The 26085-nt window shown below is 39.5% G+C and overlaps 3 protein-coding genes, 1 long non-coding RNA gene and 1 pseudogene across 4 annotated transcripts; 1 reads left to right on the top strand and 4 right to left on the bottom strand.

Annotated features, from left to right (window-relative positions):
* Positions 1-4643: 4643 nt before the first annotated feature.
* LOC120771242 (putative inorganic phosphate cotransporter) lies at positions 4644-7287 on the bottom strand. Its single transcript, XM_040099158.1, has 4 exons — positions 7220-7287; positions 6995-7131; positions 5857-6942; positions 4644-5800 (listed from the first exon to the last, which is right to left on the bottom strand). Exons 1-4 carry the CDS (start codon positions 7272-7274, stop codon positions 5624-5626), a joined length of 1455 nt encoding a protein of 484 aa, XP_039955092.1. The 5' UTR covers positions 7275-7287; the 3' UTR covers positions 4644-5623.
* A 4923-nt stretch (positions 7288-12210) lies between these two features.
* Positions 12211-14656, bottom strand: LOC120771248 (annotated as a pseudogene).
* Positions 14657-15057: 401 nt separating this feature from the next.
* LOC120771249 lies at positions 15058-22893 on the top strand. Its single transcript, XR_005704960.1, has 3 exons — positions 15058-15972; positions 16124-16455; positions 22740-22893. It is a non-coding gene; the product is annotated as an uncharacterized LOC120771249 (long non-coding RNA).
* Positions 17292-19303, bottom strand: LOC120771238 (putative inorganic phosphate cotransporter). The gene is made up of 4 exons (XM_040099153.1): positions 19217-19303; positions 19016-19152; positions 17864-18949; positions 17292-17803 (listed from the first exon to the last, which is right to left on the bottom strand). Exons 1-4 carry the CDS (start codon positions 19248-19250, stop codon positions 17600-17602), a joined length of 1461 nt encoding a protein of 486 aa, XP_039955087.1. The 5' UTR covers positions 19251-19303; the 3' UTR covers positions 17292-17599.
* LOC120771247 (putative inorganic phosphate cotransporter) lies at positions 20482-22419 on the bottom strand. The gene is made up of 4 exons (XM_040099164.1): positions 22322-22419; positions 22119-22249; positions 20969-22045; positions 20482-20746 (listed from the first exon to the last, which is right to left on the bottom strand). The coding sequence occupies exons 1-4, from the start codon at positions 22323-22325 to the stop codon at positions 20624-20626; spliced, it is 1335 nt and encodes a 444-aa protein (XP_039955098.1). The 5' UTR covers positions 22326-22419; the 3' UTR covers positions 20482-20623.
* Positions 22894-26085: the final 3192 nt, after the last annotated feature.

The raw sequence follows: 26085 nt of genomic DNA, 5'->3' as shown, positions 1-26085 counted from the left end.
GACTGTTTTATCATTAGTATCATTATTATTAGATAGCGCTGATCTCAAGCTCAGGAGGACTGGATGTCATCTAAACGTGGGCGGTGCCATTCCCATTGTTAAGTTTTTACATCTTTTTAGTTATGACACTTTATAAATTTTCGTTTAATTAATTTTTCACGCCCATCTACTTCCTTTGAGGAAGCATTGCAAGCCAGATTGCGGAACTTTAACCCGCTAAACTCCTCCCAAATCATATCTGTTGGGTGTCAAAGAATATATGTGCAACGCATTATAAAAACCTACATAGTTCGCAAATAATCTGGATGACATTTCTCAGATACAAATCACACAAATAAAAAAAAGTACGCTTCCCATGGAACCAACTTTAATTATGAATAGTTCACCACATTAATAATTCGAATTGAAGCCGTTTTCTATTCACGTCGCTCTCTGAAGTTCCTTCAGTGATCGCAGCCCTTAACTCAGAACAAGTTCACACATTCTGGTCAAGCGTGGAAGGTAGAGTATATAAAGGATTGAAGAGTCCAGAAAAGGATGACTGCTTGAACTATGCCTCCCCCTCAATGCACTGCACTGAACGCCAATACACCACACTAACGCAATCCACTCACGAAAACACCACATACTAATACACAAAACCCTACTCCACCCATGAAGACATCACACAGCCATACACCCAAGTCGCTACACGCCGCAAGATGACATTACCCAACGATCTTTCCGAACTGACCAAGAACCAAAGACTCATCAGATGTTGTCATCGCCCTTGCCTCTGCACCATATAGCAGAACGGGAATACGGAGTGACTACCTTATCCATACAAAAGTGAGTTCGGACAACAATGAGCAAACAAGTGCTAGGGGCGTAAACCAGAGCCAAAGAGAGACAAACGAGCACCAGCACTTTACAGCCTAGCTGCCCAACACTACAACTAGATTAAAAAGGAGGTACCAACGAGATAAGCGTAATTGGTAAGGACATTTCGCTCGTTCTCCCAAATAGTGGCGATATTTTCAATGTAAAATCTATCGCGGAACTATACCTCTCTCTCTATTACTTCAGTCTATTTTTAAGTCGGATTAATTAAAAACTTGAAAAATCTCTGAGAAAGTAATAAGCCGGGCTTCGCCCGAGTCGTACATGTGTTGACCAAATTAACACCCTTCATATCATTGGCTAGTTAAAGGACAAATTGCAGTCGACTCTTCAACCCTAGAACTGACGTATGCCGATGACATTCGGTTATTGATTGTAAAACACTCCGACATGCGAGCAAAATATAAGAATCTATGCGCTGTGTCGGGTAGAATTGGTTTACAAATTAACAACGACAAAACATTGACAATGAAAACAACTAAAGAGGGGCTAGGTTCGGGAGTTACCGAACGTTAGATATTATTGTAACTTGTCAGGATCAAAGTCGAGGAAATACTTTCAGCTGAATATGGTTTGTTAGTTAGATGGGGTCTCGGACTTATTTTCACTTGATTTTATCTATTTTGCGCATAAAGATGCACCGTTATTAGAAGAACAAGCTCCCTCAATTTGGTTAAAATAAATCACACATTTGCCAATGTGTAGTATGCGGCAGAAAGTCAACTATAAGGTCGAAAATTTAAAATTTAAAGAAATTATTTATCCGGTTCAACTTATTTTTGACATACAGACATACTTTTATCCGTATTTCTTTAATATATCTCACAGATTGACCGATATTTTCGATAAGATGTTCGCAATTGGAACTTTTATCCACACACTTATATGGTATATAAATGATCAGGATGATGAGATGAGTTGAAATGGGAGTGACTGTTTGTCTGTCCAAGCGATAACTTGAGTAAAAATTTAAATATCTTAACGAAACTTGGATGACGTGCAAAAACTGGAAAACGAGGAATAGATGAGCGTAATTGGAAGGAAAAGCCATATCTCAGGACCTACTGGACCAATATTGGCAAATTTGTCACATAATATTACCTTGATATTCCCATATTCTAGCGCGAAAACTAACGAAGGCGGACTACAACCACGCCTATTTCGCATATATTGCAATTTTAAATTTGATCTGTTTCTTTCACTTTCTAGTGTACAAATTAAGATAAATTTTGCTGATTTAATGAAGCAACAGAGTACCTTGAGCGACCTTAATATATTTAGTGAGCTCAAACTATAATATAATATTTTGCACAAGCCATTAAGTGCACCATGGAGTTATGTGTAGAAGTTTACGCAAGTGAGGAAAGTTCTCTGGTCGCCATTTGCTTGGGAGGAACCAGAAATGATTCTTTTAAATATGACTCAAGCAGCTCACGACTTCCGGTCTTTGACCAAGTAGCCTCTGGGTAGCCTAAGAACATCCGTTTGAAGGCGAGCTAAAGTGAGCTGGTGAAACATCCCCTACACAGGGTTGCGCGCTGGGTTTGGGACCCGCCACGTAAAAAACACTACCAATGAAAAAGCATAAACAGCCTCGGAAGATAGATTTGCACCCACGCCGCGATGGAAGAGAAAGACGATGTAATCAGAGATGCCTATGAGCGCTTGGAGCGCACCTACGAGAGCTGCCCCCGCTACGATGTCAAAATCGTGCTTGGCGACTTTAATTCCAGGATGGGCAAGGAAGGTATATTTGGCGCAACAGTCAGCAAATTCAACCTCCATGACGAACATCCCTAAAAGGGTTGAGGATGATCGACTTCGCTGGGACCTGAAGTATAGTTATCTAAAGTCCTAGATTCCAGTATAAGAAAATCAAACTACCTAGCTGTCTCCAGATCGAAAAAGCCACCACGCAAGGAAGGTTCGATGTCGAGAAGCTACAATCACCACAGATAGCCGAATGATTTTCTCCTCGACTTGCACTCCTGCTCTCTGAGAGCACTCGTCAACAATTCGGTATAAGGGAACAGTGAGGCGGAATTTCAAGCTCCTTACGTACAGCTGCAACCAAAACCATTGGTTTTCGGAAAATGCACAAGAACAGCTGGTACGAGGAGGAGTGCAGTGTCGCAGCGGAGAGAAAACTGACTACCTACCTCGCAACTTTACGTTCGACCACAACACGTGCGGGATAGGATAGATACCGAGAGTTCAAGAGGGAAGCGAGACGTATTGGTAGACAGAAAAAGAGAGAGGCCGAAATGCGTGAGTATGATGAGCTTGACAAGCTAGCCGACAAGGGTAATATTCGAAAATTCTACGAAAAAATGCGGCGACTAACAGAAGGTTTCAAGACCGGATCATATTCTTCTAGAACCCAAGGAGGGGATCTAGTAACCGATGCCCAGTGCATACTATGATTATGAAGGGAACACTTCTCCAGCCTGCTGAATGGCAGTGAAACCATATCGCCAGGATAAGGCGAACCCGATTCACCAATCGAAGTCGATGGAGCAGACGTTCCATTGTCCGACCATGAAGAAGTTCGAATAGCAATTACCCGGCTGACGAACAATAAATTGCCGGCCGAGTTATTCAAACACGGCATCAGCTTCTTTGTAAAATATGGTCGGACGGAAGCATGCCCAACGATTGGAATTTAAGTGTGCTCTGCCAAATCCACAAAAAGGGAGACCCTACGATCTGCGCCAACTACCGTGGGATAATCCTTTTAACCATCGCGTATAAGGTTCTATAGAGCGTATTGTTTGAAAGACTAAATCTTACCGTCAACAAACTGATTGGACCCTATCAGTGTGGCTTTAACTGACCAGGATTCACCAAGCGTTAAATTTTGGAAAAGACCCGTGAAAAGAGAATCGACGCGCACCACCTCTTCATCGATTTCAATGCTGCTTTTGACAGCACGAAAAGGAGCTGCCGCCGTGATGTCTGAATTTGGTATCCTCGCAAAATTAATAAGGCTCTTTAAGGTGACGTTGAGCAACATCAAAAGCTCCGTCAGGATGGGGAAGGACCCCTCAGAGCCGTTCGGTACCAAACGAGATTTCAGACAAGGTGGCTCCCCTTCGTATGACTTCTTTAACCTACTTCTGGAGAAAATAATTCGAGCAGGAGAACTAAACAAAGAGAGTACCATCCTCTAAAAGAGTGTACAATTGCTGGCGTATGCTGCTGATATTGATATCATAGTTAGTTAGTTCTGCTTTCTCCAGAATGGATAAGGATGAGTCGACTTTGCGAGTTTTCGAGAGAAAAGTTCTGCGAAAGATTTATGGTCCTTTGCGCGTTGACCACGGCGAATATCGCATTCGATGGAACGATGAGCTGTACGAGATATACGACGACATCGACATAGTTCAGCGAATTAAAAGACAGCGGCTACGCTGGCTAGGTCATGTTGTCCGAATGGACGAAAACACTCCAGCTCTGAAAGTATTCGACGCAATATCCGCGGGGGGAAACAGAGTAAGAGGAAGACCTCCACTTCATTGGAAGGACAAGGTCGAGAAGGACTAAAATCGGCCTACTTTAGAACAAAAGCATCATTTTAGCCATTAGGATATAATTTGTATATTCATGAACCAATTAATCAGTAATAACTATAAAAGATCTGATTTGATTTGTACTATTTTTACTCACAATTTTTAAAGATAACCTGAGGCATGATGAGAGAAAGGTAAGAGTGAGTAAGGTGAGAGTGCCTCTATATTAGGGGTTGTGCTTTGAACCGACTTAGACTAGTGGTTACAATACACTTATCCTTGCTAAAATATCGCAGATTTTGACCTAAGTAAATAATTTAAAGTCGACAGGAAAGTCTAAAATAACTGTATTTGGTATACGTGCGTGAGGCGTTGTATTGCCATTAAGCTAACTTATGTATTACTAATTTATTAACTTATGTATTATTAACTCATGTATATGCTCCAGAAATTTCATGAACATATTTTAAAAATTGACCAATATTTTTGGTTAATGACACTAAGGTCTACATAACCGTTATTTCGGACCTTGAAAACTTGTTGTCTGATTTCGACAGTTTCTGCAAAGTTTATTCCAATGTCATTATTGATGCTTGACCTTCAAACTATATCATACTATAAGCTAAGACCATTAGAGTTATATTAAGCACCTAATTCCGCTGCTATGTACCTGCTTGTTGCTCAAAGTAGCCGCTATCTGGGAAGTAAGCGTGGTTACCATGCAAATTCATCCATTTCCACAGTTTATGAGGAGGTGCTGGCAGAACTTCTTCTCAGCAATGTTGGGTGATAAAGCTTCGGTAGTTTATTTGATATAACATTATACTTAAAATGAGGCGGGGACACGAAAAGATACACGTATAGAAATGCTCATCAATATATCTCGATGTTTGCTCAAGTTATCGCTTGTACACTAAGGCAGATGGCCCCATGCACAGATAGTCACACGACTCGACTTCGACTCGACTCGCTCACCGCGATTATTTAGTTATATACATATAAGGAACTCAATGTCTTTCTCGCTTAATTCTGAGTGTTAAAAACAAAATTTAGTGGCAAAAACTTATTACAACTGAAAGAACAACCAAAAATCGTATATACTTAATTCTTACACTTTTTCTATCATATTCCGAATTAGCATTATGCTTCATCTCAGCATGTTTACTAAATGCAATGTAGATGACTTCACCATTCTCATTGTTGTCTACCAGTTAGGTAATACAAGTTTTGGTAATTTATGCTCCCGGGTACCTGCTACCACTTGATTTGATACGCTCATGATCTGTATCTCGTTTCGCCGGCTCATTCCACGGCTGCAATTTGGTGCTACCCAGAGTTATAAACAGTAAATTGCCAATAAAATACCACAATGCCATAATGTAAAATATTAAACGCCACTGATTTGGGTTTGTCTGCAATTGGTATGAGTTGATATTATATTTGCGTCTATTATTTTTGAGCTACTCACCGTATCTGTCACAATGACGCCAACAACTAATGGTGTAATAATGCTCATCAAAGTAGCCCCTAAATTTGTAATGCTCATCAATGTTCCGGGGAAATTCAGCGATAAGTCAATATGATTCACAAATCCACCCAAAAATGTTGCTGAGTTGGCGCCCACAGCCACAGTAAGTAGAATAACGGCCAAATCAGCGCTATTGGCATCAACAAACCCCAGCGCAATTGTGGCCGCCATCGGTATCCATATACCGATCGTGTTGAAAATCTTGCGACTAGCATTTGTGCGCAACAACTTCGCTGACAGCAGTACCTGGGCAAGGGCACAGAAACACAAACCGAGTACTAGATTAGCGGCATATGGCAGGGCGGAGAGCAAGGCATTACTTTTGATATCTTTGTCGAACACATTCTTTATGTACGAGGGTATTTGTGTTATCAATGTCCAATAGCCCCAACTGTAGGCACATTGGGATGTGAATAGTGCCCAAAATGGCACGGATGTGATTATGCTCAACCAAGGTGTGGGCAACTTTGCTGAGATGGCACTATTCTCACTCTTTGAAATCGCTCCTAATGTTGATTCAATGTAATTCCGCTCCTCTGATGATATTAATTTGGATTGACGCGGAGAATCAGCGCCCCACAACAGCCACACAAGCGCCCAGATAATGCTACAACCGCCGGAAACATAGAAAATGCTCGGCCATCCAAACATTGAAGTAGCTAATGTACCACTAATACTCAATATGATGATCGTGCCGAATTGTGAGCCAGAATAGCAAATTGTTGCTAGTACACCGCGTTCAGCTGGCGGCGCCCATCGGGCTAAAATAATTTGCACCGAAGGATATACGGCAGCTTGGCAGAAGCCTTGCAGAAATCGTAAAGCGCAAATGAATTGCCAATCGCCCATTTGTGCGCTTAAGGGCGTAAATATGGCGAAAAATCCTGAAACGCCGATACTGAAAAGCAACATTACTTTACCGCCAAATCGCTGCGCCAACTGACCGCTTGGTATCTGCATGATGACGTAACCCCAAAAAAAGCTGCTTAGCAACAGTGACTTGGATTGCTCCGACCAGTTATACTCCTATAGAAAATAAAAGTTGTATTAAAAAAATTAAATAAAATTCTGGGCGCACCGGAAAATCTGGATTTGTTGAATTCCGATCCATCATTGCCACAATGGCCACAGAGAGATTGGTTCGTTGCATAAACCCCACCGAGAAACCGAGGAATAAAAGGAAGCTTTGCAAGTGTCGCACGCCCACTCTAGGACCTATTCAAAATATAAATCATCACTCACGCTTACTCTTTATAACGTCAAAAATTAGTGCGATGCCTTTTAGCAGACGCTCTATACTTTCCTTCAATTTCTGCCACAGTCTCTGTAGCATTCTCAGTAGTATCCTTCGATACCATTGTTACAACTTTACTAATGTTTACTTCTCAATGATAAAACTATAACTGAATGCATTAGCATTTTGGTTTACTTGATGTTATAAGCTTTACTATACTATTATTTACGGCTTTGAGATGCAATTAAAAATTTGTTAGTTGCATTTCTTTTTATCGTTAAATTCCTTATCGTGTAATAATTTAATAAAGTAAATAGTTGGTATAACAGACGAGAATTTCAAATATTTACATTTAATAAACTTTTAATCTATTTACCATTCAAAAATATGTAAATGCGGTCTTCGTTACCATCATATTCTCACCTTGCCTCCACGTGCCTCTTTACTATCAATCACTTAGCTACATATATCGTAGGCACGTCAGCGGAGGAGCTGTAAGTGAGATAATGGTATCGTCAAGAGACATCGACTCCAGAAGTGCCCCTGCTCCAGCAGCCTGCACAATACCCATTCTGATGGGATCGGCTTTTTCCTGAGTAAAAATACTAGTAAGTCGCTTATCATACGGGAACCAATAAACGAGCGCGAACGCAATAAAACCGAGTTATTATTATTCTAAAACTGGAAGCAACGCAATCATACAAGTTTACGCGCCAACGCAACCAGCTGATGATGACCGCAAACTGAGTTTCTACAACAAGCTGTCAGCCGCTCTGGCAGAAACTTCACAAGGCTACATTTTCCATGCAAAAGTGAGTTCGAACAACAAAAGCTTCGAACACATAATTAGCAGACAAGGGCCCGGTATGGTCAACACAAACGGCGAAATATTAATAGATCTTTGCCGTTCATGTGACTTGGTACACTCTTCATTCATAAGACAACCAAAGCAGTGAAAAAATTCGACATCAATAAATTATTATAAAAAAAACAGCCACATAAGTTGTTGTAGCTCTTCAAGCAATTGGCACATTTCAAATCGAATCCCCGGTCAGTATATAGCTTGGTTGGATGTGTTTAAAAATGCGAATTCATGTTGCATGCGAAAGCATGCCGACCAAAGGGAAAGAGAAATGAGATCAGCGAAAACCCTGAAGCGTAAACCAGAGCCAAAGACAGACAAAACGAGTTAAATACCAAGCAGCAACACCTGCACTTTACAGCCTTGCAGCCTAACACTACAACTAAATTAAAAAGGAGGTCAAATATGTGCAAACGAGAGAAGCGTAATTGGTAAGGGCATTTTGATCGTTCTCCCAAATAATGGCGATATTTTTCAATGTAAAACTATCCGGAATTATAATTCCCTCTCTATTTTTTACAAGGTTCAGTAAATTTTTAAATCGGATTAATTAAAAACTTGAAAAATCTCTTAGAAAGCAATAAGTCGGATTTCGCCCGAGTCGTACATGTGTTGACCAAATTAACACCCTACATATCATTGACGAGTTAAAGGACAAATTGCAGTCGACTCTTCAACTCTAGAACTGGAGGAACTCCTGAGAAGCTTAGTGCCTCTGTAGCTTGTCGGTGGCTTTGTACTGAGTTCCACTGATGCAAGCGCAGAGAAATCTCACGTATGGCATTGACATTCGCTTATTGCCTGAAAAAACTCCGACATGCGAGCAAAATGTAAGGATCTATGCGCTGTGTCGCGTAGAATTGGTTTAGAAATTAACAACGAAAAAACATTGACAATGAATACAATTAAAGAAGGGCTAAGTTCAAGTATAACTGAACATTTCATATTCTTGTAACTTGCCAGGATAAAAGTCGACACCTTCAGCTGCATATGGTATGTTAGTTAGATGGCGTTTCGGACTTATTTTCACTCGATTTTATCTATTTTGCGCACAAAGATGCACCGTTATTAGAAGAATAAGCTCCCTTTAATACTCATTTAAACCTACACGACAAAGACACTGATCATGTTAAAGACTTTACCTGCCTAGGCAGGTCATCTCTGCGAAAAGATGCTACAGAAGTTTGTAGACAAACTCTGGATTGGAACCCCTTATAAAGTAATACATAAGGTGAAAGCTGTCCTTGCGGACAGCTCTCTTAAGCGGGAAAATTTTTTGGTCCCAAAATTTCGCCTTGTTTCAGGAAGGAATGCTCCCTTAGGCGGGCGCTCTCTTGGACGGACGCAGACACTTTTTTATTACGAAACATCTCAGATACCATTTTTGTATTTTTAGTTGACGGCCATAAATTCATTCTTACGATTTTCTTAAGGTTTAACATTGGAAAAACGAAATCTGTGGCAATTATCAAAAATAGAGAAGACATCAAAGCTATATGGACGTCTGGGTTGAATATTAACCGAAAAAGAATTTTCCTCACACTTAAGGGCTCTCACTTTGTTAAATTGTGTTATGATTAGTTCGTTGTAGCAAGAAGCAAAAACATTCCTCTTTCAGGTTCAATAATAAAATCTAAGGCCAAAGAAATAGTAGAACACATAGGATACACAACATTTCCCGCATCAGATGGATGGCTTTAGAAGTGGCGAACTAGACATAACGTGGCATTTAAATGCATATCGGGTGAAGCTGCTAATGTTACTCCAGAAGATTTAAAGCAATTCAGGGAAAAACTTCCTTCTTTGCTGAGTCAGTACAGACCTGAAGTGTGAAGAACGCCGATGAAAGTGGTCTCTTTTCTTTTCGAGCCATGCCTGACAAAACGTTGGCTCTAAAATCAGAGAAATGTACTTAGTACGCTTAAGAGAGCTTTTACTGTATATGTATTTAGAAATAAATAAACAAATATGTACCATTTTGGTCATTCTTCCATCAGTGTAAAATTTACAGGGGAAGGAGGAGAAAGATTCAGTTGAGGGGGTGAGCAGCCTTCTAGGGAATCTGACACTAAAAAGCGAAGCTCGATTTGTTGGTTAGGTGGGAGCGGAAGGGTTTGTCATGATACACGGCCTTCTGAAACGGTCGATTTTCTTGGCAAGACAGTTGATGCTGGGGTTGGCGTCGGATGCTGCCGATTGGATGAAAGGAAGTTTGGTTTCCTCTAGGATCTGTTTGTTTCTAACATACCTCGGGAAATTAAGGGCTGATCTTAGTAGACGAATGCATGTGGCTTGAAGCCTGGGGGCCTATTCTGTAACTCGATTCGAAAAAAATTTTACTCGAATTTGAATTTTTTATATTCTGTAATCTTGAAAATCCGAAATTTCAAGCCAATTTTTGAATAAAGTATTCGTTAGCTTTTGAGTTGTAGAAAGCAAAAACGAAAATTGTACGTATTTATACTGACACAGGGTGGTACAATTTTCGCATAATTATAAAGTAGATCCGAATTTCGAATAGAATACATTTACGAATCGAGATACAGAATAGGGCCCCTGGACAGTTGTCTGGGTGAGGCAAAGCCTGGGTGGCTTGCATGGCATTCTTTCCTTTTTTATACAAAAATTTCAAAATATAGCGAATTTCTTCATTAATTTCACTCATTTTGGAACAGGTGCAACTTTTTTTCAACTTCCCCGAATTTTTTTTCGGTTAAATGAAGCTTAAAATGTGAGATTTCCAACACTACATGGTATGACACAATGTGATTGGTAGCACTGCAGCTATACAACTGCAACGACATCTATTGGCAAAATACGAAAAGATTTTTTCGACTGCCCTATATATTTAGTGAGTTGATCAAAATATGATATAATATTTTGGTTAATGGTTTGCGAATCGATATTTTTTGAATTGGCTTTGTTGCGTCCTTTTTTAGTCCCAGAAGTTCAGTTCAATCCAATCGAGCACAAATTGGGCTTATAGGTTAGGTTAGGTTAGATGGCTGATCAGAGATCGCACATGGACTAGAAGTAGTCCTTTGTGAAGCCATTGAAAATCGAACTACCATGTTCGAACTTAGAGATCGGCAAACCGTTTAGTATCCAATACAAATTTGCAGAGGCGCTTAATTTCTCTGCCCGCCAGATCGGTCGGATGTCTAAAGCTATGTGCCCCCAAGTGCCTAAGTCTTGATCTCCCAATAGCAGGGCAGTCAAGAAGGAAGTGCTGGCTAGTTTCTACCGCATCTTCTTCCAAGCAGCTTCTGCATGCGGCGTCCGGTAAGATTCCCAGTCTTACAGCGTGTATGCCAATAGGGCAGTGGCCCGTCAAGAGCTCCATTATTAATGAGAGGCTAGCCTTGCTGAGGGCAAAGGGATCACTAGATCTCCTTCGATCTATCTTTGGCCAAAAGGCTTTTGCGATCGCGCAGGTACCAATGCTGGCCCATCGCTGACCGAGCAGCCGCGAGGCCCAGCTATCTAGTAGTAGAACACAAGAGGATGCCGGAGCACCTACCCCCGTTCCCATTCTACCGATAGCGATTCTAGGGTGCCTTTCCTTGCTAGCTCATCAGCTTTGCAGTTACCTGCGATTCCGCTGTGGCCCGGCACCCATACAAGTCTTATAATAAAAGCTCTCGCCGCCAGAGACAGTGACGCCAGACACTCTTCGACTTCGAATTGGGCTTATATCTACTTTAAAGCTTTGTTTTAACCATTAGGATATAGTTTTTACACTATATTTATGAATCAATTGATCCATAATGTTTTTACTTAACGAACATTTTATTTTCTCACAATTTTTAAAGATCATAACCTGTGGCATATTTTCAGGCGCTGTCAAAACTGTTACTAATTAAAATTTTTGCGAATGACTTTGATATTCCTTATGCAACGAATTTATGATCGGATTACAGCCGCATTTAGCATCTTATTACAAGTATCTGAAATTATGGGCCATGGACTCGGATTTCAACTCGTGTGCTCATCCCGATTACAAACAAACGTTACATGCAAAAAACAATTACACTCTGACAGCAAAATACAAAAATGTTTATTCTAATATCTAATACTTTCAGTAGGACATTCCGGATCAGCATTATTCTCTATTACCTCGAGAAATACATCACCTTTAAAACGCATATATATATATTTTTTTTTTTTGGTTCAGATGATATGGTAACAAGTTATAATGTTCCACTTTTTTCAAGGTGCTTCAAGATTCACCGTCACAGGCTTTTTTATTCATATTTTTATTTGAAAATTTTTTCTAATCTACTTCAAAAGCTGTACAATTACAATACAATAATATGTCATTAAATTTAATAAAATTATATTACTCATGTCGCCGCAAAAAAAAACACAAGTAAATATTTTTTTGCCTTTAAAACTTCAGCCCCCCTTAAACCCTCTTATCCCGTCTCGGAGGTGAAATTTAATGTCTCTGGCGTACACAGTTATTGATATTGTTACATGGGAAGTGAGCGTTGTTATCTTCCAATTTCACACTTTCGGTAGTAGTATTTATAAAATTTGCGCTCAGAAAATTAAGTTTTTTAGCATAAGTAGTACTAGCGTGATCCGCCACTTTTTCAGAATTTTAGTCCACAAGTGCTACTTTCTACCGAAAAACAAAACAATTATATTCTGTAGCAACATGTTGCAAAAGTACATATAATAACTAGTTAGAAAATAACTATTATCTGAACAATTATTCTTATATCTAATAGATTTTTTGACATTTCGGATATTTTACGCCGCATTTCCCCCTTATTATATTGCAGATGCTCTCGTCATTCACCAGTTTGTTGAACACCTATTTAAATTCAAGTTTAAATTAGATAGGCTGCAGATTAGTGCTGCTTGATATTTGAATTGCTCACGATTTGCATCCCGTTTCACCGGCTCGTTCCATGGCTGCACTTTAGTGCTACCCAGAGTTATAAACAGTAAATTGCCAATAAAATAGGAAAATACCATAGTGTAAAATATTATGCGCCACTGATTTGGATTTGTCTACAATTGCTATGAGTTAATATTATATTTGCATCTATTATGTTTAAAGTACTAACCGTGTCTGTCACAATGACGCCAACAACTAACGGGCCAATTATACTCATCAAAGTAGCTCCAAAATTTGTAATGCCCATCAATGTTGCGGCGAAATTTGGTGATAACTCAATGTAATTCACAAAAAAACCCATTAATACAGCTGAATTGATGCCCACAGACAACGTTAGTAAGATAACGGCCAAATCAGAACTATCGGCATCAACAAACCCCAGCGGAATTGTGGCCGCCATCGGTATCCACATGCCAACCGTGTTGAAGATCTTACGGCTAGCGTTCGTGCTCAACACTTTCTTTGACAGCAATAGCTGACCGAGGGCACAGAAACACAGACCGAATACTAGATTAGCGGTATATGACAAGGCGGAGAACAAGGCATTACTCTGGATATCTTTTTCGAACACATTCTTTATGTACGAGGGTATTTGTGTCAGCAATATCCAATAGCCTCAATTGTAGGCACAATGCGTAATGAGTAGCACCCAAAATGGCACGGATGTGAATATGCTCAACCATGGTGTGGGCAACTTCGCTGAGGTGATATTATTCTCACTCTTAGAAATCACTTCTAATGCTGATTCGATGTAACTCCGCTCCTTTGGTGTAATTAATTTGGATTGACGCGGAGACTCAGCGCCCCACAACAGCCACACAAGCGACCAGATAATACCACAACCGCCGGAAACATAGAAAATGCTCGGCCATCCATACTGTGAAGTGGCTAATATGCCACTAATGCTCATTATTATGACTGTGCCAAATTGCATGCCGGAAAAGCAAAGTGCTACAAGTATACCGCGTTCGGCTGGTGGGGCCCATCGGGCTAAAATAATTTGCCCCGAAGGATGTACGGCAGCTTGACAGAAGCCCTGCAGAAATCTCAATGCGCATACGAATTGCCAATCGCCTAATTGTGCGCCGATGGGCGTAAATATGGTAAGAAAGCCACCAATACCAACACTGAAGAGCAACATTACTTTGCCGCCAAATCGCAGCGTCAACTGACCGCCTGGTATCTGCATGAGGAAGTAACCCCAAAAGTAGCTACTTATTACCAGTGACTTGGTTTGCTCCGACCAGTCGTATTCCTGTAAGTGTGCATTAGACAATAAATTTTGTATTAAAAAATAAAAATAAAATTAAAATTCTGGGCGCACCGGAAAATCTGGGTTTGTTGAATTCCGATCCATCATTGCCACAATGGCCACAGAGATATTGGTTCGTTGCATATACACTACAGCGAAACCAAGGAATAAAAGGAAGCTTTGCAAGTGTCGCACGCCCACTCGAGGACCTATTCCTAATTATAAAGTCGAAAATTAGTGCGATGCCCTTCAGCATACGCTCTACGAGTATACTTGCCTTTAATTTTTTCTGCAATCTCTGTAGCATTCTCAGCGGTAATATCCTTCGATACCATCATCTCAACTTTATTAAAGTTTACTGCTCGGAGATACAACTAGAACTGAGCGCATTAGCAATTCAGCTTTACTCGATATCAGAAGCTTTACTATACTATTATTTACGGCCTTAAGATACAATTAGAAATGCATGAGGCACCAATAAAGCACTATAAGTGGTGTAACAAACTTGCATATTAAATATTAACTTTTAATAAACTCTTAATTAATTTACCGCTCAAAACCTGATTGTTTAATCATTAGTATCATCATTGTCAGATAGCGCTGATCTCAAGCTTTAAATTGGTGCCCTATTTGCATTCTTGGCATCTCAGGAGAACAGCAAAAGAAATTTAATGAAAAATCTTAGCTAGTATCCCACAATATGGATCTTCATTCATATATGATATTAGGCGTACATATATTGAAGTTTAATGACCTTGGAAACTTTATCAAGAAAAGTATTTTTCTGAAAATATATACAGTCAGTTAATATAATTGCTATTCACCCTGCAATTATATTAACTGACTGTATATATTTTCAGAAAAATACTTTTCTTGATAAAGTTTCCAAGGTCATTAAACTTTTCATGCTTTTAACTGTGTGTTTTTGTGGTAATCTGACAAAGGATACTTTTCTCGCGGCATTTGCTCGCTTCGTCCGTTGACATAGCTTCTCATCAAAATTAATGAGCGATAACAGCAAATTCTTCATTGTGGCCCAAAGAGCCACTGAAGACCAGTTTGTAAATTTTGTTAAACAAGTCTCTCCTGAGATTATACAAAAGTGCGCTCCCCAAAGAACCAACTTTAATTTTGTACAGTTCACTACAATATTAATTCGAATTGAAGCGGTTTTCAACTCATGGCTACCCACAACACTCTCTCAATTTCCTTCAGAGATCGCAGCCCTTACCCTAGAGCATTTTCTTAAGGAAGCTCCCATTCTGGCCAGGCATCTAGCCGCTATCTTTATTAAAACGATGGGAAAGAAAAAATCAATTTTCGATCACAATTTTAGAGTATATAAGAGATGGAAGAGTTCTGAAAAGGATGACTGCTTGAGCTAAGCCTCCCCCTCAATGCACTGCACTGTACGCCAATACATCACACTAACACAATCCACTCATGAAGACACCACATACAAATACACACAACCCTACACCACCCATGAAGACACCACACAGCCATACACCCAAGTCGCTACACGCCACAAGATGACATTACCCAACGATCTTTCCGGACTGACCGGGAACCATAGACTCATCAGATGTTGTCATCGCCCTTACCTCTGCACCATAGAACGGGAATACGGAGTGACTACCTTATCCATACAAAAGTGAGTTCGGACAACAATGAGCAAACAAGTGCTAGGGGCGTAAACCAGAGCCAAAGAGAGACAAACGAGCACCAGCAGCACCAGCACTTTACAGCCTAGCTGCCCAACACTACAACTAGATTAAAAAGGAGGTACCAACGAGATAAGCGTAATTGGTAAGGACATTTTGATCGTTCTCCCAAATAGTGGCGATATTTTTCAATGTAAAACTATCCCGGAATTATAATTCCCTCTCTATTTTTTACAAGGTTCAGTAAATTTTTAAATCGGAATAATTAAAAATTTGAAAAATCTCTTAGAAAGCAATAAGTCGGATTTCGCCCGAGTCGTACATGTGTTGACCAAATTAACACCCTACATATCCTTGACGAGTTAAAGGACAAATTGCAGTCGACTCTTCAACTCTAGAAATGGAGGAAATCCTGAGAAGCTTAATGCCTATGTAGCTTGTCGGTGGCTTTGTACAGAGTTCCACAGATGCAAGCGCAGAGAAATCTCACATATGCCGTTGACATTCGCTTATTGCCTGTAAAACACTCCGACATGCGAGCAAAATGTAAGGATCTACACGCTGTGTCGCGTAGGATTGGTTCAAAAATTAACAACGACCAGACAATGTTAGTGAAAACAAGTAAGGAAGAGCTAAGTTCAAGTATAACTGAACATTTCATATTCTTGTAACTTGTTTGTTAGTTAGATTGGGTCTCGGATTTATTTTTACTCATTTTTATCTATTTTGTGCACTAAGATGCAACGTTGATAGAAAAACAAGCTCCATCAATTTTCTTAAAATATCCCAACTATTGGTCTATATATGCGGCATAAAGTCTACTGGAATTTCGAAATGAATACATAAGGTATATGTGTGTTATGGTTATCTGTGTCATAATAAAAATGTGCTACCTTAATTTCATTAAAATGACTTTAGCGAAGTACTGGTATGGTATAAAGTCAATTTGTAATTCGAGCACTTTGTATTAAGTACATGGCGGTTAGAGCCTCGTTGTTGCCAATTTCCAGCACTACCGCTTAAAGTTATCAAAAAAAAAATATATTCCTAGAATTTCACTAATAATTCTTATAGGTTGCCCGATATTTTTGGCGCAACGGCAGACATATGTATGTAGACATTGAAGTCCTCATAGCCGGCATTGGATTGTCTGTTTTAAACCATTTTTGGGTAAGAGATAAGGAAACTCTTTGTAAAACTTAATGCTTCTGGCATATAAATTTCGTGAGTATCGCGCTTTACGCAGTTTCAAAATAACCTTAAGATCGGAAGTAGCCAGAATTATCAACGGATTTTCTCCAGTTTCACCAATAATGAGAAGATGCTAACAGAACTTTCCTCAGCAAGGCTCTGTGATATAGCTTTACTAGCTTATGAGACATAAAAATAAACTTGTAAGAGACGTGACCATGTCCACCTTTAAAAACTACTTCAATGCCTTGTACCATATTACAGTTTTATATCTTGCTTTGTGACTTAGTTACGGTAATTTATAATTTTTTGCTTAACGACATTTTCTGGGTATCTGGGCCTAGGCAATGAAGGTATTCCGGCCACCTTCAACACCATTTCAGAAACACATATAAGCAGCCGCGCGGATTTCAACTGCTGAGCTCAGCCTGATCATTTATATACATATAAACCACTCAATATCTATCTCGAACAGTTTTAGGTATAACGAAGGAAAAATATAAAAATGTTTATTCTTATATCTAATACTTTCTGTAGATCCATTCATCATTCTAAAATATATATTTTTGTTCACCTAACTAGATTCAACTTTTGATAATTTTTGCTCCCGGTTATCTACTACGACTTGAAATTTGATATGCTCATGATCTGTGTCTCGTTTCACCGGCTCGTTCCACGGCTGCAATTTAGTGCTACCCAAAGTTATAAACAGTAAATTGCCAATAAAATAGTAAAATGCCATAACGTAGAATATTAAACGCCACTGATTTGGGTTTGTCTGTAATTAGTTGTTGTGAGTTAGTATTATATTTGCGTCTGCTATTGTTGAGCTACTCACCGTGTCTGTCACAATGACGCCAACAACTAATGGTGCAATAATGCTCATCCCATTAGCGGCGCAGTTTGTAATGCCCATCAGTGTGCCGGCGAAATTCGGCGATAAGTCAATGTGATTCACAAATCCACCCAAAAATGTTGCTGAGTTGGTGCCCACAGCCACAGTGAGTAGAATAACGGCCAAATCAGCGCTGTTGGCATCAACAAACCCCAGCGCAATTGCGGCTGCCGCCGGTACCCACATGCCGATTGTGTTAAAGATCTTACGACTAGCATTCGTGCTCAACACTTTCGCTGACAGCAGTACCTGGGCAAGCGCGCAGAAACACAGACCGAGTACAAGACTAGCGGCATATGGTAGGGCGGAAAGTAAGGCATTACTCTTGATATCCTTGTCGAAAACATTCTTTATGTACGAGGGTATTTGTGTCATCAATGTCCAATAGCCCCAATTGTAGGCACAATTGGCGATGAGTAGCACCCAAAATGGCAAGGATGTGAATATGCTCAACCAAGGTGTGGGCAACTTCACTGAAGTGGCATCATCCTCACTCTTTGAGATCACTTCTATTGCTGATTCAATGTAATATTGCTCCTTTGGTGTAATTAATTTGGATTGACGTGGAGAATCAGCGCCCCACAACAGCCACACAAACGCCCAGATAATGCCACAACCACCCGAAATATAGAAAATGCTCGGCCATCCATACTTCGAAGCGGCTAAAGTGCCACTAATACTCAATATGATGATCGTGCCGAATTGCGAGCCGGAAAAGCAAATTGTTGCAAGTATACCGCGTTCAGCTGGTGGCGCCCATCGGGCTAAAATCGTATGCGTTGAAGGATATAAGGAACCTTGACAGAAACCTTGCAGAAATCGTAAAGCGCAAATGAATTGCCAATCACCCAATTGAGCGCTGTAGGGCGTGAATAAGGCGAGAAATGCTGAAACGCCGACACTGAAGAACAACATTTTTTTACCGCCGAAACGCTGCGCCAGCTGACCGCCTGGTATCTGCGTAAGGAAATAGCCCCAAAAGAAGCTACTTAATAGCAGCGACTTGGTTTGCTCCGACCACCTATACTCCTATTTGTATATCGTAGACAATAACTGTTATAATTAAGAAAACTGATTGAAAAATTATGGACGCACCGGAAAATCTGGATTTGTTGAATTACGATCCATCATCGCCACAATGGCCACTGAGAGATTGACGCGTTGCATAAACGCCACACACAAACCAAAAAATATCAACATACTTTGCAAATGCCGCACGCCCACTTTCGGACCTATTGAAAATATAAAACAATCGGTTAAACATGGTGTCGTCGAAAGTTTCAGCGGCATTCTCACCAGCATTCTCAGCGCTAATATCCTTCGACACCATTATCAGAACTTTACTAATGTTTACTGCTCGGAGCTACAATTAAAACTGAATGCGTTTAGCTGCATTTCCTTATCTGATTGACTTTCTTCTCGTGTGAATTATATAAAATTTTTCAATCTCAGTCAAATATAAACTACGTTAAATATTTACAATTAGCAAATATTGTTGTTAGTATCATAATTGTCATGTAGCGTTAGCCTCAAGCTCTAACTCTTTTAACTCTTTTAACTCTATTTATAACTTTTTGTTGCTAGTGGGAAGAGGAAAAAAGATTTAAGGCCAAGATAAGCAAATAAGGAGCTGCTTGCATATATATAGAGTTTGTCCGGAAAGTAATAGGACTGAGTCGATTTAAAAAAATTATTGAATCAATCGTTACAATTCTTTTACAACTTTCAAAATAGGCTCACTCTGCGTCGATGCAGTGCTGCCAGCGCGATTTCGAAGTATTAAAGGCATCACGGAAGACATTCTTCGAAAAAGCCTTGAGAACCCAGGTGCACGCTGCTTTGCTCCCCTCATTCATCGGTCTTTTCAAGCAAGGAAACAAAAAGAAGTCCTAGGGGCCACATCTGGGCTGTAGGGCGGCTGCAGAAGCGTTGGGATGCCGACCTTGGTTAGGTAGCTATTCACAAGAAAGCTGGTGTGAGCCGGGTAACTGTCATATTGCAACTTCCAATCGGCTGCGATGTCTTGTCGGACCCGCTTCGTTTGAGTCTCTTGAGGACTTCCACGGAAAACTTGGCGTTGACGATTTGTCCAGGAAGAACAAATTCATGGTGGACGATGCCTTTGAAGGCTAAAAAGACAGTGAGCATCGTTTCCTACAGGCTTTTTGAGGAATATATATCTAATAGACGGCAGCATTGTAGCATGGTTTTAGACGCGAAATCTCGAATATCGACGTAGAATTCAGGAACAGCTCTTGGAAAAAACACTGGAACGGTTAATCGATGCTTACCAGCATATTCGAAAATACATTAGTATTATGGCATACTGAACTAAATGTATATCTCTTAAAAGAGTTTTCAAGTAACCTCATGGCGATCCCTGTACAGATTGCAGTTAAACGAAATCTGCTTGAATGCTTACATTTTATCGACGCATACTTACCGGTATTTGCTTGTAACAACAATTATTTCTATTTACCTAGTCTAAACGCCCGTGATAGTGCGAACTTGATAGATCATTTGCCATTTTATGTTAAGTCACAATGAGCTAGGCACTGGAGTTTATTTAACAGAGACAAATTTACATTAATTTATACATACATATATGATTTACACCTAATTTAAATGCTTAATTTTATGGGTCGCTTATAAATTCCACAGGGTTTCCACGTATTTAAGAACGTGGAATAAAGTCGTTTAGAACTAATCAGCTGGATCATTCCATGGTTGTACGTTGCAATCACCAAAAACAAGAAACACCGTATTGCCCAGAATGTAGAGGGACGAGGCCAAAAAGAACACTATACGCCATTGCTCAACGGATTTCTATAAAATAAAGGGATTACGACATTAATATATATTTTTCAATTGAAAGATGAGTGAGTGAGGTTAGGATTTTTAGGAATCATCAGATGAAAACTAAATTAACAACTCTTGTTGTGGAAAAAATATGTTTTGTCTCTTTCGAGCTAATTACGACTTCAGCCAGCAAATTTTGTTGTCATTAGTGCGACAAGTGAGTCTTCCACGTTGAGTAACAGAACCTACCTCATTGGTGACTATCAATGCCACTGTTAGCGGCGCCACAATTCCCGTTATGTTGGCTAAACAATTCGAAATGCCCATTAAGATGCCAGCAAAGTTCGGTGATAAGTCAATATGATTGATTTGATAACCCAAATACGAAGCCGAGCTAACACCAACCGTTATCGTGAGTAAAGCAACTGCAGCGATCACATGATCCGCATTAACATAGCCGAGCGCAATTAGCGTTATTGCCGGTGTACCATGACCGATGGTGTTAAAGAGCTTTCTATTTGTATTCAAAGACATCCATTGGCGTTTCTTGAACCACATGGACAACGCCGTAAATACGAAACTGAGCACCCACATTGAAAAGTATGGCAGTGCAGATGAGAGTGCATTATTCTGTATGTCCATATTCAAGATATTTTTCACATACACTGGCATATAGGTGAGCAAAGTCCAGAGGCCCCAATTATTAGTACAGTGCACAGTCATGAGCGCCCAAAAGGGGCATGACTTGAAGAATTCTGTCCACGGTGGATGCATTGATCGGCGCCTAAACTGCAGCTCCGAAGTGCCCCAATGTGAGGTGATAAGTTCGCGTTCACGCTCCGATAAGTGACGGCACTCTTTCGGTGAACTGCAACCGAAACACTTGAATATGGCGGCCCATAGTAAACCGACACTGCCGGATATGTAGAAAATACCAGGCCAACCTAAACGCGAGGCAGCAATCACGCCACTACTGCCCAACATAACGAACGTACCAAACTGACAGCCCGAATATGTGCACGAACTCATTAGACCGCGCTCTTCCACCGGCGACCACTGCGAAAGTATTGTGTGCGTTGAGGGAAATACGGTGCCCTGAAATACGCCCTGTACTATGCGTGAGGCCAGCACCAGCTGCCAGTTACCGATAGCTGCACATAATGGCGTCAATATGGCCAACAACGAGCAACTGACAAGGCTGATGAGCAGCAATAATTTGCCACCGCATCGGCGTGATAAATAGCCGGAAGGCACTTGTGAGGTGACATAGCCGATGAAGAAGGAACTTAGCAGCAAACCCTTGATATGTTCATTCCAATTGTATTCCTAGAAAATAGGGAGAAAATGATGCGGTTACAATATTTGAGAGAAAGCAACCGTCAGCAAGATTTTATATCACTTCGAAGTCCGGATTTGAAGTCTTATCTGTCATCACAACGATCGCTACCGAGAGATTAACGCGCAGCGCATACACAACACACATTGTGCCGAAGAGCAAGAGCATTTGCAGATGCCGAACACCAAAGTGAGCTGCAAAGATTAATGATTCAGTTTAAGATATGATCTTTTCTTAACAGTGCTCCAACGAAATGAAATTCATACTCATTTGCTTCGCGAAAGCAATCGGAATTTTGCTTATACGGAACTATTTCTTTTAATTTTCGTAGCGAAATTTATTTGTGTTATGTGTGCGCTTTTGTTTTTTGCTGAATAATTTATTTTATTTTTATTTTTTTCGAAAGTTGTCTTTTAAATTGAAAAAAGAAGTAAGGAAATTAAGGCATAGAATTTCAGAAACAGAAGTTTTGGAAAATTAAGTTGAAATAGAATTTTTATTTTTCATTACCTTAAGATCAAATTTTACGGAACAGGTTCGTAGTAGCTGCACTGCAAACCGAGCCCAATCTGGTGCCGAAATGTTTTTTCTAAAAAATTTATTTTGCTTATTTCTTAATTAATTAAGATTATTTATTGGATTAAATATTACTTTAACAAAATCTGTTTGGTTTCTTCATTTCAGTGGATTCAGTTCAGAGATATAATGGTCACCACAAATCGTTTCTATGAGAAGACTTCCGGAGATAAGCTGTAGTTCATTTTCAAATAAATATTTTTACTAATAGTAAGTTTTAAGTACATTTAAAAGATATCATAATATGTGTCAAATATTTGGATCAATACATTTAAGAGCTTTCTGAGGAAAAATTCTGAAAATTTCGCAGTTTTTTGTCCTTTTAACTGTATATAATCCATTAACATCTGTGAACTATGCTTTCCGACTACCAAGATGCCATGAAACGTATTATTACTGGCGATCTATGCTAACGATTCAGAAATAAACTAATAATAAATAATCACTCTGCCGAATGTCGTGGGAAAGGTCAGCCGAAGACGAAAAACCACGTCAAAGCAGATAAAAAATCATGGTTATGATGAAAGTTTTCTTCTATTACCGAGGTGTGGTGCACTCCGAATTACTTCCGACCGGCCAAACTGCTAATAAGGAATATTATTTGAGTGTTTTACGTCATTTGCGTGAAGCTATTGGTAAAAAGATATCGGAATTATGGACCGACAACTCTTGGTTTTTGCACCACGAAAATGCACCGTCGCATACTGCATTAATTCTTCGTAAGTTTTTCGCCAAATTGTCAACCAATAGCGCGCCGTAACCACTGTATTCGGCTGATCAGCTCTGTGTGAATTCTGGTGATTCAAAAAACTCAAACGACCGCTCCGGGAAGCCCATTTTGAGTCAATTGAAGACATTAAACGAGAGTCGCTACGCGCATTGAAGGCTATTCCAGAAATTTACTTTAAAAACTGTTTGGAAGATTAGAAAAAACGTTGGCACAAGTATATTGGGGACAAGGGAGATTATTTTATTATAAAATTATGAACAAAGTCTTACTATTTTTTGCTCATAGTAGTAAGTTGTATTTTAAACCAACTTTCAACTACTCGCGGTTAGGCATACCGACCTAGTTATAAATAGTCTAGGTTATTTTTTCTGCAGCTATGTATATTAAATCAAAGTTTCAAGCCAATCAACCAGCAATGTTCGAGGAGCTCGAAGACGCCAACACCAGCGCGCTATGGCCGAAATTTCAGCCGAAAAGCTACACCGGGTCATCGAAAATTATCATAAACGGGCGGAAATATGCCAACGGGTCCTTGGTGCCATTTGGTTAACACTTTGTTCACATCATAAATGGCATAAAATTATATGCATAACACAAAAAAAAAAAAAAAAAAACAAAAAGCAAAATTGAGTGTTTTATTCCATTTTAACATTACGTCGTTCTTGTTGGTAAACCTTGTATGATAAAAATAGTTTTACAGGGTTTAAAATAGAAGCCGTTATGTGTTAATAAATTAAACAAATGGCGTTTCGGATGAATACATTCTGGCCAAATATATATGTCCCATTATTATGAAAGTTAATTTAAACTATTTCTACAGTTTCAATACAATATATACAAGGTGTGTTCCAAAGTAAACAGGACTTAAAGCAAACAAAAAAACAGAACAAATGGTTTTTTCGGCAAAATCATTTTATTTTATTCAAAATAGTCTCCTTCCGCTTCAATACAGTTTTTTGCACGATCCAAAAGCATGTCGAACGAGTGTTTTGGCTCGTTGGCGGGTATGACCGCCAGAATGCCGGTGCTAGCCTTTTGAATGGCCTCTGCTTCTGCATAACGCTTTCCTTTCATGGGCAAATGCATTTTTCCGAAAAGGAAGAAGTCGCACGGTGCCACATCAGGTGAATATGGGGAGTGGTTAATGGTGAAAATGTGATTTTCGTCAATCAATTTAAGCGAAACAAACCGTGCACACACCTTTCGTAAGCCCAAATGTTTGGTTGTGGTCAAAATGCGATAAATCGATGTGTCGGAGATGTTCAATTCCATTTCCATGAATTTCAATGATGACATCAGCTGATTTTTGACGATTTCACGCTTCACGCAGTTTCGATGGAATTTCCGGTGATCACGGATTTTGATTGGCCCACATGTTGATCGTCATTTATCTCCTCACGACCACTTTGAAAGCGTTGAAACCACTCGTGCACTCTGCTACAGGATAGGCAATCATCGCCATAAACTTGTTTCATCAGTTGAAACGTTTCGGTAAAAGTTTTACCAATTTTAAAACAAAACAAAACTTAATGTTGGCTCTTTGCTCGAAGCTCCTTTTCGCACCAATAACTCAAACATACTGACACTTAAAACGCAATAACGTCACTTCTAATCAATGAAATATAATGAAATTCTTAATCAATAAAGATAGCAGATTCTAACGCACTAGTCGTCAAATAGATGGCGCCACCAGAGGGCGCTGGATTCAGAAAGTCCTATTTGCTTTGGAACAAACCTTGTATGTATAACAATTATATTCTCAGAATTTAATTAAACGATATGATTAGATAAACAATCTATTTGACCTTGCCATAAATTCGGTCACAAAATGTTCAATGCATAAAGCGAGAACAAATTCTCAGCAAAAATGGCGTTATCTTTAACTATAATTTGTACACAGTGTCTACTCATATATAATACTCAGTTTAGTGTCTGCATTCGCTTATTAACAATGGAGGAAGGAGCTAAAAAACGTCGTATTGCGCTGATTATGAGCTTCTAAAGAAGCTAAATATTTCGAGATTGTTAGTGCACTTTTGTTGGATTTCCCAAGCGTCTACAGTTTATGACAGAAAAAGAAGTGTTCTCACACAGCCATAAAAACTGTTTGTGAACTCGTTCGCCAAAATTTTCTTGGAAACACACAAAACTATACAAAGGGTATTGAATATTAGCGATTAGATTAATGTTAAGGCTTATTCGAGATGAACTCCGCATAAAATCCTATCGACGCAAGTGGCCTACAACCGAATCAAGCGACATGTTCCCTGAAACGCGATAAACAGCAATAAAAGTATAATTTTTACAGAGAAAATAATGTTCACTGTTGAGAAATTTTCTAATAAGCAAGACGCAAAAAATGTTATCACAAGAGTTCAACGTAATCACCCTCTGTAATGGCAATCAGCTAGCGGTAGCTCAAAAGCAATATTCATAGCTGAGAAATTGAGTAAAATTAACTTTATGAAAAATTGAATTATGTCTTCAGTTTTCTAACGTCCTTAACTTGTAACAGAACTTATGGCAGGACTAAGATATGCAGATTTCTGTGATAAGAATTTAGGATTTCGGCTATCCTTGCCCTTACATAACACATACTATATAAATGCTAGAATGACAGCAGCAAAACAGCTGACATTGCGCTTAAAAAGCATAATTAAACATTGGTATAATCGCCGTATTGTTTTCAAGCCTCACCAGTTCTTTAAATAAACACCGCAATTA

The sequence above is a fragment of the Bactrocera tryoni genome, chromosome 3 (genome assembly GCF_016617805.1).
Source record: "Bactrocera tryoni isolate S06 chromosome 3, CSIRO_BtryS06_freeze2, whole genome shotgun sequence".
Classification (NCBI taxonomy): domain Eukaryota; kingdom Metazoa; phylum Arthropoda; class Insecta; order Diptera; family Tephritidae; genus Bactrocera; species Bactrocera tryoni.
This window is presented reverse-complemented; position numbering and strand designations above follow the sequence as displayed.

Bases quoted from the DNA above. Each gene is read 5' to 3' on its own strand.
- LOC120771242 (XM_040099158.1), bottom strand. From the start codon at position 7,274: ATGGTATCGAAGGATACTACTGAGAATGCTACAGAGACTGTGGCAGAA. The intron at 7,132-7,219 runs GAAAGTATAGAG...TATTTTGAATAG, and splicing joins GACTGTGGCAGAAATTGAAG to GTCCTAGAGTGGGCGTGCGA. The intron at 5,801-5,856 runs GTGAGTAGCTCA...TACCAATTGCAG, and splicing joins GCGTCATTGTGACAGATACG to ACAAACCCAAATCAGTGGCG.
- LOC120771238 (XM_040099153.1), bottom strand. From the start codon at position 19,250: ATGGTGTCGAAGGATATTAGCGCTGAGAATGCTG. The intron at 18,950-19,015 runs GTGCGTCCATAA...ATATACAAATAG, and splicing joins CAACAAATCCAGATTTTCCG to GAGTATAGGTGGTCGGAGCA. The intron at 17,804-17,863 runs GTGAGTAGCTCA...AACTAATTACAG, and splicing joins GCGTCATTGTGACAGACACG to ACAAACCCAAATCAGTGGCG.
- LOC120771247 (XM_040099164.1), bottom strand. The intron at 22,046-22,118 runs GTGATATAAAAT...CCTATTTTCTAG, and splicing joins CTTCAAATCCGGACTTCGAA to GAATACAATTGGAATGAACA. The intron at 20,747-20,968 runs GTAGGTTCTGTT...TTTATTTTATAG, and splicing joins CATTGATAGTCACCAATGAG to AAATCCGTTGAGCAATGGCG.